Source organism: Notolepis coatsorum, assembly GCF_963971535.1.
Source record: "Notolepis coatsorum genome assembly, chromosome: 12".
In the NCBI taxonomy this organism is placed as follows: domain Eukaryota; kingdom Metazoa; phylum Chordata; class Actinopteri; order Aulopiformes; family Paralepididae; genus Notolepis; species Notolepis coatsorum.
The window spans coordinates 56,031,045-56,045,365 of NC_140176.1; the positions used below are offsets into that span (position 1 = coordinate 56,031,045).

Genomic DNA, 14,321 nt, shown 5'->3' on the forward strand with positions numbered 1-14,321 from the left:
TCTCTATCGTCATCCCAGTGATTATAGGATAGGTGGTCTTAGCAGACATTGTAGAAGGCAGATAACCGATGGTGTGACCGTCTGCTTAACCTTTGTTGTGTTGTTGTTAATGGTGTGTTTTGGTTGATTCCAGAACCCAAACCAAAAGCCTGTCATTCTGAGGAAGAGAAGGCAAAGAATCAAGATCGAATCCAACTGGGAACTCTTCTATTACAGGTACGAGAAGATTACACCTTATTCCTCACTGTGAAAAAAGTAAATCCATCTTAACACTTTGAGTGCCAGGGATGCGTTTTGTCGTTAGTTCATGCCGCCAGTTGAGTGCCACCAACGCTATATAGCGTTTGTTTGTGGTATTTTTTTAAATTAGCGATTTCAACTCATATTTCATCAATCGAGCCTCACGCTAGTGTTGCAGACTCTCTGAGCTCAATTGGGAAAATACCGCCCCCTATCGTCTCTCCCTGTGTAACTGCACCCCATTTAGACTGATGGGGGGGGGGGGGGGGGCACCCTCCTCATGTTACTTTTCTGACGAGGCATCTGAAGAGACCCAAGTTGATCGCCGGCCCGGAAAACGTGTGGAATATATATTTACAGTACCCAACGCTGAATCAATAAACGCAATCGATATTTGGAATGGCGATCAGGAATTGGAATAATCTTTTTGGATAACATCTGATCTGAGGTAAGCAATTTATTTTACCAGTCTTAGGGTAATTGGATCTGTTTTAACCTATATATCAACGTGTCCCATATGTGTGTGTGTGGCTGTGAGTGTGTGCTCGGCGCTCGCTGATCAGGAAATGAGAATATTTTTTCAGATCGCTTCTCTAGCGTGCATAAGTACACATATACTATCGATAATCTAGCATATATTTGAAAACTATTCATAAATAGGCAGAACAATTACAAAGTTTTTTGTGTATGCCAGAATATTCCAGTAAATGCCGTTGATCACGGAATCTTTATATTTTCCTGAAAAACGAGGGCTTTTCAAAATGCTATAAAACGGAAATGAACCGATTATTAAAAAAAAATAAAAAATATCCGTCTTGACAATGTTGACTGCAAACAAGTCATTGAAAAACGACAGATTAGACACATAGCCATAATTTAAGACGGAGATTATGCGTTCACAACGCTATCATTGAAGTGGGTGCTGGCATTCAACGGCGGTAAGGTGCACCACATCGCCGGTAATCAAAGTGTTAAGAAGTGATTCCATTTTGTATTGAGGCTTAAAAAGTATCATCTGCAATATCTAAACTACCCTTACCTAACAAAAACAGGGAAAAACAATGTCCAAAGGAAATGGCAGCTCACCCCATCCGTGCTTCCTGAAAAAGAGGAAAATAACACATTAGAGATGCATACAAGAATGGCAAACATAACAAAACAATCTATAGCTATCTATGCTCTCTCTGTGGCCATACACACACAAAGGCAATGTCACTAATACAAAAGGCCAATAAACAAATGCAATATTATCAAAGTTCAATGTCACAAAATCACGCCAGGCCTAGCCTCATGCCAGAGAGAGAGAGTGACTGAAGTGAGCAGCCATGTTTTAACAGGGTGTGGTGATCCATGATTGGGTGGTGGGTGATGGCTTCTGATTGGGTCCTGGGGTCTTGAAACCCATCCACCAATCGGTGCTGTGCTGCTATGTAGTCCACCAATGGAAGGGCAGGCATAGCAGGGACCAATGGTGGAGGACGGGTTCTGGCTGGAGGGAGGAAACAAAATGGAGAACAAGACACACACTGGGGAAGCACATACATTGGGATGTAACACAGTCAAAATGGCAACCTCTAGGCAAAAGAGCCCCACTTGGTGTTGCACCTTGTTTACATTTTATGTTTTGGTCTGATGTGTTGAGTAGTTGAGTGAGGATAGAGGATGGGTTGGTATTGCTGACACCACACCTCAGACTCTGCCAAGAGAAGTCTGGAGAAATCCACAGTATAATATTAATAAGTTACTATATAGCTATAATATAGTAACTTATTATACTCACCCAATTCCAAGATAATTTCACTTTTTTAATTTTATTATTATATAAGACTGAATACAAGATATAGAATTTACCCCTTAGATTAGATTAGATTCAAATGTATTGCCATTATACAGCACAAGTACGGTACAAAGAAAATAAGTTTGGCATCCAACCAGAGTGCAAATGTAGCAGTAAAGTGCAACAGTACTATACAATGTGATTAAACTGGGTATACAATATACAAATTAGTACTACTGAGTGTAGTGCACTGCTAATCAGATGTATGTACAGAGTTGTATTATATAAATAGAGACAGTATGACTACTACTGTCCAGCAGCGTAACTAGTAGGATAAGAGTAGGATATGTATAGATATAGTAAGGGACTATGTGCAGGCAGGTGGGGATAGGTATATATGCGGTGTGAATAAATAAATATATATACGTATGTAATATATACAGCATTATAGTACATGCTATCATACAGAGCTAAGGGTTATGTACAGGTGTACAGCAAGTATATGAGGGGTTATATGCAGGTATATTCAGACAAATATGGGTATATAGGGTGTAAAGGTACACATATCCATACCGAACCGTACCAAACGGCTGTGTACCGAACGAATATAATGGTATGTTGACCACTAATGACAGCCCACTGGGGGCTGTTTTTTTCACAATCTAATATAATTATTATTATAATTTTTTTTCTTTTTTACAAGTAAATTATTAATTTCAATATAGAATATTCGTTGACAGCCCTACAAGTACAATTAGTTACTGCACACACTACACTACATCACCCCTGAGTGGAACATGGAAAGCCAAACTTTCCCCCACTGTACCGAAAACCCGTACCGAACCGTGACTTCAAAACCGAGGTACGTACAGTACCGAACCGTGGTTTTTGTATACCGTTACACCCCTAGTATATATATATGCGGTAATATAAAGATATAAATGTAAATATGCGGTTTATACAGCACTGAGTATATGAGTAGACAGATAGACGTTGCCTGCAGTGAAGTTAATGTAAACCACTCCGTCCTCCAGATTCCAGTTGGACCACGCACGCTCCAACCTCATCTGGAACCTGAAGACCAGGGAGGAGCTGCGGGACGCCCTGGAGGGGGAGATGCGCTCCTTCAGCGTGGACCGGGAGCTGGGCAACGCCAGTGTCATCTCCTGGAACCACCAGGAGTTTGAGGTCAGGGTTCAGCGGTGTTAAAGGAAAAACACTCCACCCCAAAATAGTAACGCTGACTTATTTATGCCCAATGATCTCACACATATCCCAAAACTGGGAACCTTCTCGTACAAATTTATTTAGTTCGACTATGAGAGTTATTGACTTGGGGGCGGCTGAGTGGTGCAGTGGGCAAGGCGCTCGCCACTAGCACAGGAGATGCTGGTATCGAGCCCAGCTCTTGGCGTTGCTACCGGCTTGGCCGGCCGTCATACTAACACAATTGGCAGTGTTAGAGGGTGTGAAAGCCGGTGGGTGGGGATTGGACGTTGTGGACAGCGACTCCTACAGGTTGGTTGGGTGACGCCGGAAACAGGAAGTATCGGGGGCAGCGTGAGCCTCCCATGCGTTACTCCTCGCCACTGAGAGTTCGAGCTGCTGCAGTGAAAAGATGCGACAGGCTGTCTCCTCGTGTACCGGAGGGGACACGTGATGCAAGGCTTCTATCCTCACTACAGCCGACCAGTGGGAGGAATAGTCTAGCAACGTTCAAGACAGGGGAGGGAAGAATTGGAAATACGAAATTGGGATGGGAGAAAAATTTAAAATGGGGAGAAAAAGTGGATAAAAAATAGTTATTAACTTGGAAGACTTGGAATGTGCGATGTTATTGTGTCAGATGTTCCAGGAATTAAAGGTGCTGTTAAAATAAGTTTACCTACCTACGTCACAGTTGAATAGCTATACATTCCAACATCCATCACTGAAATAGAGGGATTGGTCAGTAACATGGGTCTCCATTGTTTTTCAGTGTGGAGTTCTCTCTCCTACATACATACATCCTATATCACTTACAGCACCTTTAATTTAAAGGGGAACTATCTTATAAATGGCCTTTTCCAGGGGTTTGCATTGTTTTCTAGCAATGTGGGGTTGTACCAACATTGTCTAGGTCTCAAATTCTATTTTTGGCGCATTCCTCCAGTTCAGATGAGACAAAATCCTCCCCCACTGAACCAAGCCATTCTGATTTAACTCGCTCGCTGACGTGAATAGGCACTGATCTGCCACCGCCCGCCCACAATCAACTGTGATACGTTTATATGAGCAGCGAGTGGAAATAATGCGGAAGCAGTTATTTAGCAGAGACCTTCAGCTGTTCACACACACAGACACACACACACACACATCGTGAATCAACCAGAGAACTATATAAAACGGGTGGGAAGGTAATGGGACTGGGAGGAGGCTCTCTCTCTCTCTCTTGTCTCTCTCTGTCTCTCTCTCTCACTCGCTCGTTCTCTTGCTTGTATCACTGTCAACCTGTTGCAAAATATCATAGCGCACGCCGGCGGTCGGGTGGCGTAGCGGAGATTGCGCTCGTCACCAATGCAAGAGGCTGCGGTCTCGACTTCCGGAGTCAGCATTGCCTGCGGCTTGGGCCGATCGTCATACTAACTCGTTTGGCTGAGTTAGCGGGAGGGAAGTCGTGGGTGGTAATCTGGCGTTGTGGACAGCGACGCCTACAGGTCAGGTCTGGGCGCCTGCTCAGCGAAAGGCAGGAAGTGGTGAAGGCAGCGTGACCTCCCATGCGTTACACTTCACCAATGAGAGTCCTCGCTGCCAGGTGAAAAGAGAGCCGCTGGCTGTCTTTGCATGTGTCGGAGGAAGCATGTGGTAGACTTCAGGGTTCCCTTGTACCGACCAGTAGGGTGAACATGCGCACAACGACCGGGGGGGGGGGGGGGGGGGGGGGGGGGTGGGGGATTGGCATAACGACTAAATTGGGATGGGAGGAAAAACATAGAAAATCAGGCGGAGAAAAAGAGGATTAAAAAATATATATATATCATAGCGCAGCGCACGCTCCCACACGTATTCCGATCCGTGCAATAATTCACGGGGTATATATTGTTATTTGAAACAAGTTACCAATGCATTGTCCTGTGGGATTATGATTCCCCACGGCGAAATTAATTAGTCCCTCTCTATCTCTCTCTCTCCCCCACTCCCCCAAAAGGTATCTGCCAGTGCAGACTGTGGGTAGGGATGCCCCCCGAAACCCGGTTCTAAATGGGAACCGGTACTAAATTAGAAAAAAACTGAGATAACTGTGTACCATCCATCTGCGATGCAACGGTGGCAGCCAGCAACACTGAAAAACGGACTAACGTTAACGTTATGCCGAGTTCATACTACACTACACGTATGAACTCGACATAACATTAACGTTACTCCGTTTCCATGAAGTGTTTAATTAGCAACAATCTGTTGTTGAAAATGTGACGTTAAAAATCTCCCTGCATAGCACCGGAAACCGGAAACGCGAGGACAGGAAGCCGTCATGAAATCATTGTATATTGTAGTCATATTGTAGTCTTTTAGTCTTAACTAAAAGATTTTAACAAAATAAAAAGCAGCAGCACTATTGGATAACTGAGTCATGTTTGCTATGTATTTCTTTCTTTAGGGGAGTAGGACATTTGTTTCACAGTTTTAGCATGATGTTTTATAGATGGCTAGGTTAAACACAGGTTTTTGTTTTTAAGAGGGGGGGTTTGATTTGATTTGATTGAAGTTTATTTCAAATATGCAACACAACAAACAAACATCAAGTACAGATATGGCCTTAAGCCGTTCAAATAATAAATGTATAATTTTTTTTATTAAATAATAATAATCTAAAAGAACCGATAAGAGTATTGATAAAGTACCGAACCGTTAAGCAGTATCGATAAGAGTAGTAAAAGTTAGTATCTATAAAATCCTAACGATACCCATCCCTAACTGTGGGTGACTGTCACTCAAAGCACATTGCGAGTATTGGCGGAGCCCAGCCAAAAACAGCTTGGAATCTTGAAGGGCAGAAACTGCTGCTCTACAGTACTTGATTAGAAATACAAAACAATGATTTTATTATTATTATTATAATTTTTTACTTACAGGTGTGTTCCATAGACTCACAGGAATTGTGTAAAATTGCCCAAATAGTGAAAGAAATAGTAAGATAGTTCCCCTTTAAATCAGTGAAATTATGAAAATGGGAATAGAATATCAAGAGGAGCTCTTTTGCCTAGAGTTCCCTGTTACAGATTACCGTACGTTACAGATTCTATTTTAGATTAAATTTATTCCAGAACATTGTTATTAAAGTGGATCAGTCTGTCCGCAACATTTAAACATCAGCTGATGTAACACTAAACTTAAGTCTTACATCTCAGTATATTGGCAACTGTCTAAATTCCTTTTTGGACCTTAACTGTGCAGGGGCTCCAACCAAAATCCGGCCACTTTCCTAAAGAATGGATTAGAGCAGTGAAACAATAGCCTAATTAGACACAGTTGGCAGTCTGTAGCACCACACTGTCGCCCTTTGTACTGGATGTTTCCAAGGACCAGCATGAAGTGGCGCATGCATACATACTGCACCTGGGTGTTATCGTTTCCAAACATTGAAACAGTCCATATCAAACGTAAAAGAATAATGTTGGGAGTCTGAAGTAGGCCAAGTTAAAACCTCTTCCTGTGTGCATTGTGACGTTCCTTGCAGGTGAGGTACGAGTGCCTTTCGGACGAGATAAAGATCGGGGATTATTACCTGCGCTTGCTGCTCGAGGAGGATGAGAATGACGAATCGAGTGCCATCAAGAGATCGTAAGAACGCAGTGCAACAACACAGCCACGCTGCTCTTCATTTTCAATACAGAGGACTTACATCTAACTTTCTTTAACCCCGCTCTCTCTCAGGTACGAGTTCTTCAACGAGCTCTACCACCGCTTCCTGCTCACACCAAAAGTCACCATGAAGTGCCTGTGCCTGCAGGCCCTCGCCATCGTCTACGGGAAGTGCTGCGAGGAGATCGGCCCCTTCGCGGACACCAAATACATCGTGGGCATGTTGGACAGGGTGAGGAGTACAGGCGTCACTGTAGGGCTGTTTCTCGTCTGAGATCCTTACCATGGGTCTCGATATGTTGACTCTCTTCCTCTGTGTGTTTTACAGTGTACAGACAAACTGGAAAGGGACAGACTCATCCTCTTTATCAACAAACTGATCCTCAATAAGGTGAGCGAAGGACAGCAACAGGGCCTCCTCACATTGCAGATTCACCTGGCTTTATACAAATTGTAGGTGAACAGCAGAATGAACACTAACGAGGACTTCTGTTTAAAGACCAAATCAATTATTTCTCCTTTAATTCTAAACGGTTGTGTTCTACATGAGACAACTTGATTATCTTCTTCAGATAGGCATGTCTGTGAGTTTAACCTGTTGTAACTGCATAACTAAATCGGTACCTGCCTCAAACGAGTGCGTCCCCACCTCACATGCAGCACTAGATTCATCCTCTACCCTTTCCATCATTTTCCCTCCTGTAGAAAAATGTGAAGGATGTGATGGACTCGAATGGAGTCCGTATCATGGTGGACCTGCTGACCCTGGCCCACCTCCACACCAGCAGGGCTACCGTTCCGCTACAGGTAGACAAGCACAATGTTGTATCGCATACATAGGGCTCTTCTTTTCCTGCCGGTGCAGGTGTACCTGCCATTAGGTCTGCCGTAAGGCAGCGTTTTGGTCACTTCCTGTCTCAACCTAAACCAACGGGTTGGTGCAGCCGGTGGGGTGTCGATGAAAATCTGATGCCGCAGTGCGATGTTGGTATCCATTTTGGCATAAAAACACACCCGTGCCGCCACCCACTCGGACACCGGCGCTCTGACGTGCAGGAACATCTCTCGATATTCTCACAAAGAGTTTTTTTATGGATGTCACGATATGCATTCCACCCCACTTTTAAGTTGATCCTTCAACCGATTTCTAACTGAATACAACATTTGTATCTGTTAATCACAGAAAGATATTTACGCTTTACACTTGCGTTTATTGAATTCATGCGTGGATCAGAATTAGTCTGTGCTCATCATTGCGCACATTGAATGCAAACAAACTAAAAGAGGAGTATGGTAAATGGCTGCTTTTTTATATAGCGCTTTTATCCAAAGCGCTTTACAATTTGTTACTCACATTTTACCCATTCACTCACACATTCACTCACACATTCACACACCGACAGCGGAGGCAACCATGCAAGGTGCCAACCTGCTCATCGGGAGCAATTAGGGGTTAAGAGTCTTGCTCAGGGACACATCGACACGCTGCCCGGGAGGAGCGGGAATTGAACCGGGAACCTCCGGATTGCCAGACGACTGTTCTACCTCCCGAGCCACTGTCGCCCCTAGTATAATAGTAATAGTAATAGAGTATAATACGTAATAGTAATTTATCTAATTTTAGTGTTTGGTTGTGCTCTTTTCTCAATTTATTTTAGGCTGGATGTTTGCTCATATTCCCAAAAATATTTTTGAGGCAACACACCCTGCTCCAGAACTGTGTTCTCATTAGGGGTGTAGACTATCTTTGGTGCAGGCTAGAAACTATTGTTTAACATGAGTGTGTTGCCAGATGAGGTGATCATAATATTTTTTTTTCTTATATATGTTAAAGCAGCCCATCCGGGTCATTTTGAGACAAAATAAATTACTTCTACAATAACTAGTTACAAATGCTTGAATATTGTTCATAATCAAAACAAAATCACCATTTGAAACAAAGTGAATCAACATTGTGTGTAGAGGACGCTTCTTTGTATTTTAAAGGTCAAACGGATAATCTCTAGTTTCAAGCCATGTTCCAGGGGTCCAGTATTTCCCCTTCCTCTTTATGTATTCAATACTAAAGATATATTGTACTTTATTTAGACTTTCTTTTTCTAGGTTAGTTGCCCCCCCCCCCACACACACACACACAGAAACACCTTCTGCACCTTTAAGCTGACTGAATGAAAATTCTAAAATTCGATAGGCATATAACACATCAAGAGTGGTATGACATGAAAATATATCCACTCCTTCCTATTTGGACGAGTGGAGTATATATCATATAATTGTCCTATAATGATGCTATGGGTAATACAAGTAGGGCACATTGTTGCCACTGGATCTCTACAGCTTGTCCCTGATTCAAGTTATTCTGAAGGAGTCCCTGTGTGGACTTCCCTCATCCATGTGAAATTGCCCTAAGCAAGAATTCCAACACACACACACACACACACACACACACACACACACACACACACACACACACACACACACACACACACAACCCTTTCTTTTGATACAGTATTACATTATCCATTCATCAATATGCTGATATTCTGCCCACCCGCGAGCACACACACACACTTCCCATTCGTTGGGGCCCGAGACACAGTGCTGCTTGATTTGCATATTGGGCTCCGCTTAGTGTGATCCCAGTGACCCCAGTCTGCTGCCAAAGATCCCAATGGTGTCGACTACAATAACACAGGAACTTTTTTCTAAATCTAGTATAATCCCATGCATGCAGCATATAAGACCTCATATAGTAATAATAACACTGTTTTCATAGTACTCATGACGAGCTTCGCCATGCGATCCGGCTTGGCGCCGCAGCTCACTGGCCAATGGTTATCATTGAATGGTAATCACCTGTTGTTTCGGTCACGTTTACATTTACGTTCGCGTTTAGTCGTTTCTCCAAAGCCACTTACAAGTTCTGGACGCCTGTACGTTAATGCCAAGCAAGCAGTGCAAAAATGCTTCCGCATTCGTCACCGCACGCTAGTGCGGTAAAGCGCCCTTCTTTTCAGACAAATGCTACCGTGCGTGCACCGGCGGCGGCGTGCTCGCTCAGGTGCGTGCGTGCGCCGGCGTGCTCGCGCGAGGTGCCCGCGCATGCGCATGAGATCCGACACGAGCGGAGCTCAATATATATAAGTAACCGCCCCTAATCCAGTATCTAGCAATAGCTCAATTGGCTAGGACACATGGCTGTGGATCCTATGGCTTGTTTGCTGGTGAGTTCGAATCCCATCGAAAATATTTTTTAACGTGATTTTTTTTTAACGTGTATTCTTTAAGGTTAAGGTTAGGCATTGTTTCGGAGTTGGTTAAGGTTAGAACGGTTAAGTTTAGGCGCTGTTAAGGAGCTGGTTAAGGTTAGAGTTTGTCAAAGAGAATGGCAATATAATTTCTATGGTTAAGGTTAGGCATTGTTTCGGAGTTGGTTAAGGTTAGAACGGTTAAGTTTAGGCGTTGTTAAGGAGCTGGTTAAGGTTAGAGTTTGTCAAAGAGAATGGCAATAGACAGCCTATTTCCGCGCGACCTGGGCGCTGGGCGGCGGAAAATGAAAGGCGCATTACTGCATGCCACTACGGTAAATTTTTGCACTGCTTGCTTGGCATAAAGCTACACGCGTTCTGGACAACAAGTCGGCAGGAAGGGTGCAACTCTGGCTGCTGAGGCCAAGTGATGCTGTTTGTCAAACCGTGTTGAACTTGAGTGCTACACTCTTAGGCCTTTCACACCGGCCGGGCTACGTGCCGGAGCGGGTTCCCGAACGTAATCTCGAACCGGCCGGCGCGTTCACACCGGGAATAATTGGTTCGGAACATGAAAAATCGGTGCTCAGTGTTTTCTTAGAGGGCCGAAGTAAAGCCTCCGTCATGTTCCGAACAAATTATTCGCCGGTGTGAACGCGCCGGCCGGTTCGAGATTACGATCGGGAACCGGCTCCGGCACGTGAAAGGCCTATCGGAGTGGTCGTTTGCAACCAAGATGCCTGCGATCGAATGCTACAAATCAAACTAGTCAGTCCGATTGGTGTAAACAATTCAGTATTGATTCAAAATGTAAACAGAAGTTGCTGTTCATCTGTCACTTGCATACATCTATTGTCATCATTAGTATAACCTTTTCATGCCAAAGGTTATTTTTGAAAGTCCACTTTCATAACCCTGGTGTAAACAGACATAACCCTGGTGTAAACAGACATAACCCTGGTGTAAACAGACATAACCCTGGTGTAAACAGACATAACCCTGGTGTAAACAGACATAACCCTGGTCTAAACAGACATGACCCTGGTCTAAACAGACATGACCCTGGTGTAAACAGACATAACCCTGGTGTAAACAGACATGACCCTGGTCTAAACAGACATGACCCTGGTCTAAACAGACAGAACCCTGGTGTAAACAGACATAACCCTGGTGTAAACAGACATAACCCTGGTGTAAACAGACCGAACCCTGGTGTAAACAGACAGAACCCTGGTGTAAACAGACATAGTGTAAACAGACATAACCCTGGTGTAAACAGACAGAACCCTGGTGTAAATAGGCCACTCTTTCTTAGTGCTGGTTCTCTTGGACTCTTGACAGAGCAACGTGCTGGAGGCGTCGGCAGACATGAAGAGGGAGAGTGAGAAGGAGTGGTACTTTGGTAACGCAGACAAGGAAAGGAGAGGACCCTTCAGTTTCGAAGAGGTACAGGTTTCTTTTTATTTATTTTTTTAATATAAATGTTCAACAGAAACACATTTGAAGATGTGTGGGTGGGCAGATTAATCTTGTAAGCAATTCTGTTTCGCGTTCTCCAGATGCAGGAATTCTGGAGCACGGGCGTCCTGACGGCCAAGACGCGGTGCTGGGCTCAGGGCATGGACGGCTGGCGCCCCCTGCAGGCCATCCCCCAGCTGAAGTGGTGTCTCCTGGCCACGGGGCAGGCGGTGATGAACGAGACCGACCTGGCTACGCTCATCCTCAACATGCTCATCACCATGTGTTCCTATTACCCCAGCAGGTGGGTTCCGTCTGTGTCCGAGGCTGGGTTGACGCTGGGTTCACACCGGAAGAATTGGAAGTGCCACAAAGTGTCAATTCTCACACGAGCAGGGGCCTGGTTGTTCACGCCAGAAGAGCATTTCTCTGCGTCAGTCAACGAGAGATGCTGCGCCTCTGCTCCAATCAACACATGGAGGCACTCGCCGCAATGCGCCAAGAAAATAGACCCGGTTAACATGAGCGCTGAAAGCAAACTTCGGCTGCAATTCCCGACGCTTCGGCATCCAGTGTGTCCCCAGCGTTAGGATCACCTTTAAAAACCCCTTTGATGCACCTTTCCCTTCTCTATTCAAACGCCATTCAATGGACACTGTGTTACAGATGTGTTACAGTACTATAAGTGCCTACATTTGAAGCATGGGTGGTCCCAGAGTGAATTGAACCCTTAATCTTGGCAGTGTCGGTGCCTTGCTCTACATTATACATGAGCACACAGGACCCCTTGGTCTCATTTTTAGACATTTGGGAACGGGGGGTAAAATAAGAGATTGTAGTTCCAGCGTAGTCGAGTTATTGGCTGCCGCTTCATATCAACCCAAGGGACCATGAATTGTTACCAGCCTCTTTTTATTGGTTGTTCTCCAGGGACCAGGACAACGCCATCATCCGTCCTTTACCCAAGATCAAGAGGCTGATCAGTGACAACACCTGCCTGCCTCACATCGTCCAGGTGAGCAGGATCTGCTTTGGTTGCCAGTCAGAACACGCCTTCTATGTTCTTGGAAGTGTAGTTTCCTGGGAAACACCGGAAGAAGCAAGACATTTTTGTCTCGTCGGCTATTTCTGTCAGCGGTCCACGGGAAATATGCAGAGCTCCGAAATGAAAAGAGACATAAAATCGCTTATATCAGTAAAAGTGGTGTTGATTTTCAGCAAGGACATCACCTTCCATTCACCCCCCCCCCCCCCTATGATTGGCCTCTTCTTTCCTTAACCCTCTTTGTTTGTGTTGTTTTTCTCCCTCCTCTTCTATAGCTGCTGCTGACCTTTGACCCCATCCTGGTGGAGAAGGTGGCCAACATCCTTTACCTAGTGATGCAGGACAACCCCAACCTGCAGCGCCTCTACCTCACCGGTATCTTCTTCTTCATCATGATGTACACCGGCTCCAACGTGCTGCCTGTGGCCAGGTGGGACCTCTCTCTCTCTCACACACAGAGGATGGGAATAGTTTGATTGATTGATTTTTATTTGACAATATATACCGTAAATAAACATGTGACAGAAGCACAGTCTGGAATATTGCCAAGGATGGACACAAAAAACCTCAGAGCTTATTTCCATTGTGGTCCTTGTAGGGGGGGGGGGCACGAAGTGTTCAGACATGCATCATACAGACATCGTAAAGACGCATGACATCACATAGACATAGAAACATGTAAAAGTGGTGTGACATCATCATGTTAACCTAAGGTTGCACAGGTAAGACGTGTCATTATTTGTACCTATACCGTTGCACAGGTAAGACGTGTCATTACTTTAACCTATACCGTAGTTAAACGACGGTGTCAGTGTACAATGTAAAGGGAAAAACTAAATAGAATTGCACTACATTTCCGCGGCACGTCTTAATTTAACTAACCGTAAAAACAATCAAGTCTTTTTTTTTTTTTTTAAAGGAAGAAGCACATGGATCATCTTTAGAAACATATTTAATATGGTGCAAATTCAACACATCTGTGTCTTCTTCAGGGTGATGCATGGCATTAGAAACGTAGACCATTTGAACCCTTCCCACAATTGGAAGCCTGTTGCTTATAGGCTAAAGACAGGGAGGAAAAGCAATTAATATATATAACAAATGCCCTTTACCACATTCATAAATAGAGATCAGTCATTTGTCATCTGCATAAATAAAAGACAGCACATTAACTATGTATGTTAAAAGCACAAATTAATCCACATAGAGTTAACATAGACAATTGAAGAGGTAGTTATCATTTGACTCTACGGTCTTTGTTTTTAGACTAAGCTATTTGTAAATGTGTCCCTAATAATAGGTTCACCTTTTCAAAGTTTTATACATGCATACATATAGTCATTTATATTTAGTCATTTAGCTGACGCTTTTATCCAAAGTCAGCAGGAAGGGTACGACTCTTACAACTGAGTAACAATGTTCATCAACCAGTGCTGAAACTTGGGTGCTGCAGTGATGAGTGCATAGTAGTAAAGACATAATAGTATAGTAGGAAGAGTGCATAAGAAAGTAATTTTATATATATTTTTTTCATTTCAGATATTGATTGAAGAAGTGTTTTTATACATTTGATATTCTTGTTGATATTTTGAGTGTCCGATATTTTGTCTGTTTCCATCAGGTTCCTGAAGTACACTCACCTGAAGCAAGCCTTCAAGTCAGATGAGGTGAGCTCAGAGAATGCCTGGTTTATTTCCAGTTTGTATAAGAT

General features: G+C 43.9%; 1 protein-coding gene across 2 annotated transcripts in view; it reads left to right on the forward strand.

The window, feature by feature from the left end:
* The window catches only part of dnajc13 (DnaJ heat shock protein family (Hsp40) member C13), a 105,900-nt gene that overhangs the window by 58,215 nt on the left and 33,364 nt on the right, over positions 1-14,321 (forward strand). For both annotated transcript variants that reach the window (XM_084326410.1, XM_084326411.1), the window contains 11 exons: positions 134-216; positions 3,052-3,205; positions 6,735-6,838; positions 6,932-7,091; positions 7,188-7,250; positions 7,565-7,666; positions 11,449-11,553; positions 11,667-11,869; positions 12,496-12,580; positions 12,886-13,040; positions 14,232-14,277. In XM_084326410.1, the coding sequence (XP_084182536.1) occupies positions 134-216; positions 3,052-3,205; positions 6,735-6,838; positions 6,932-7,091; positions 7,188-7,250; positions 7,565-7,666; positions 11,449-11,553; positions 11,667-11,869; positions 12,496-12,580; positions 12,886-13,040; positions 14,232-14,277 (1,260 nt within the window). The remainder of the gene's footprint in view (positions 1-133; positions 217-3,051; positions 3,206-6,734; positions 6,839-6,931; positions 7,092-7,187; positions 7,251-7,564; positions 7,667-11,448; positions 11,554-11,666; positions 11,870-12,495; positions 12,581-12,885; positions 13,041-14,231; positions 14,278-14,321) is intronic.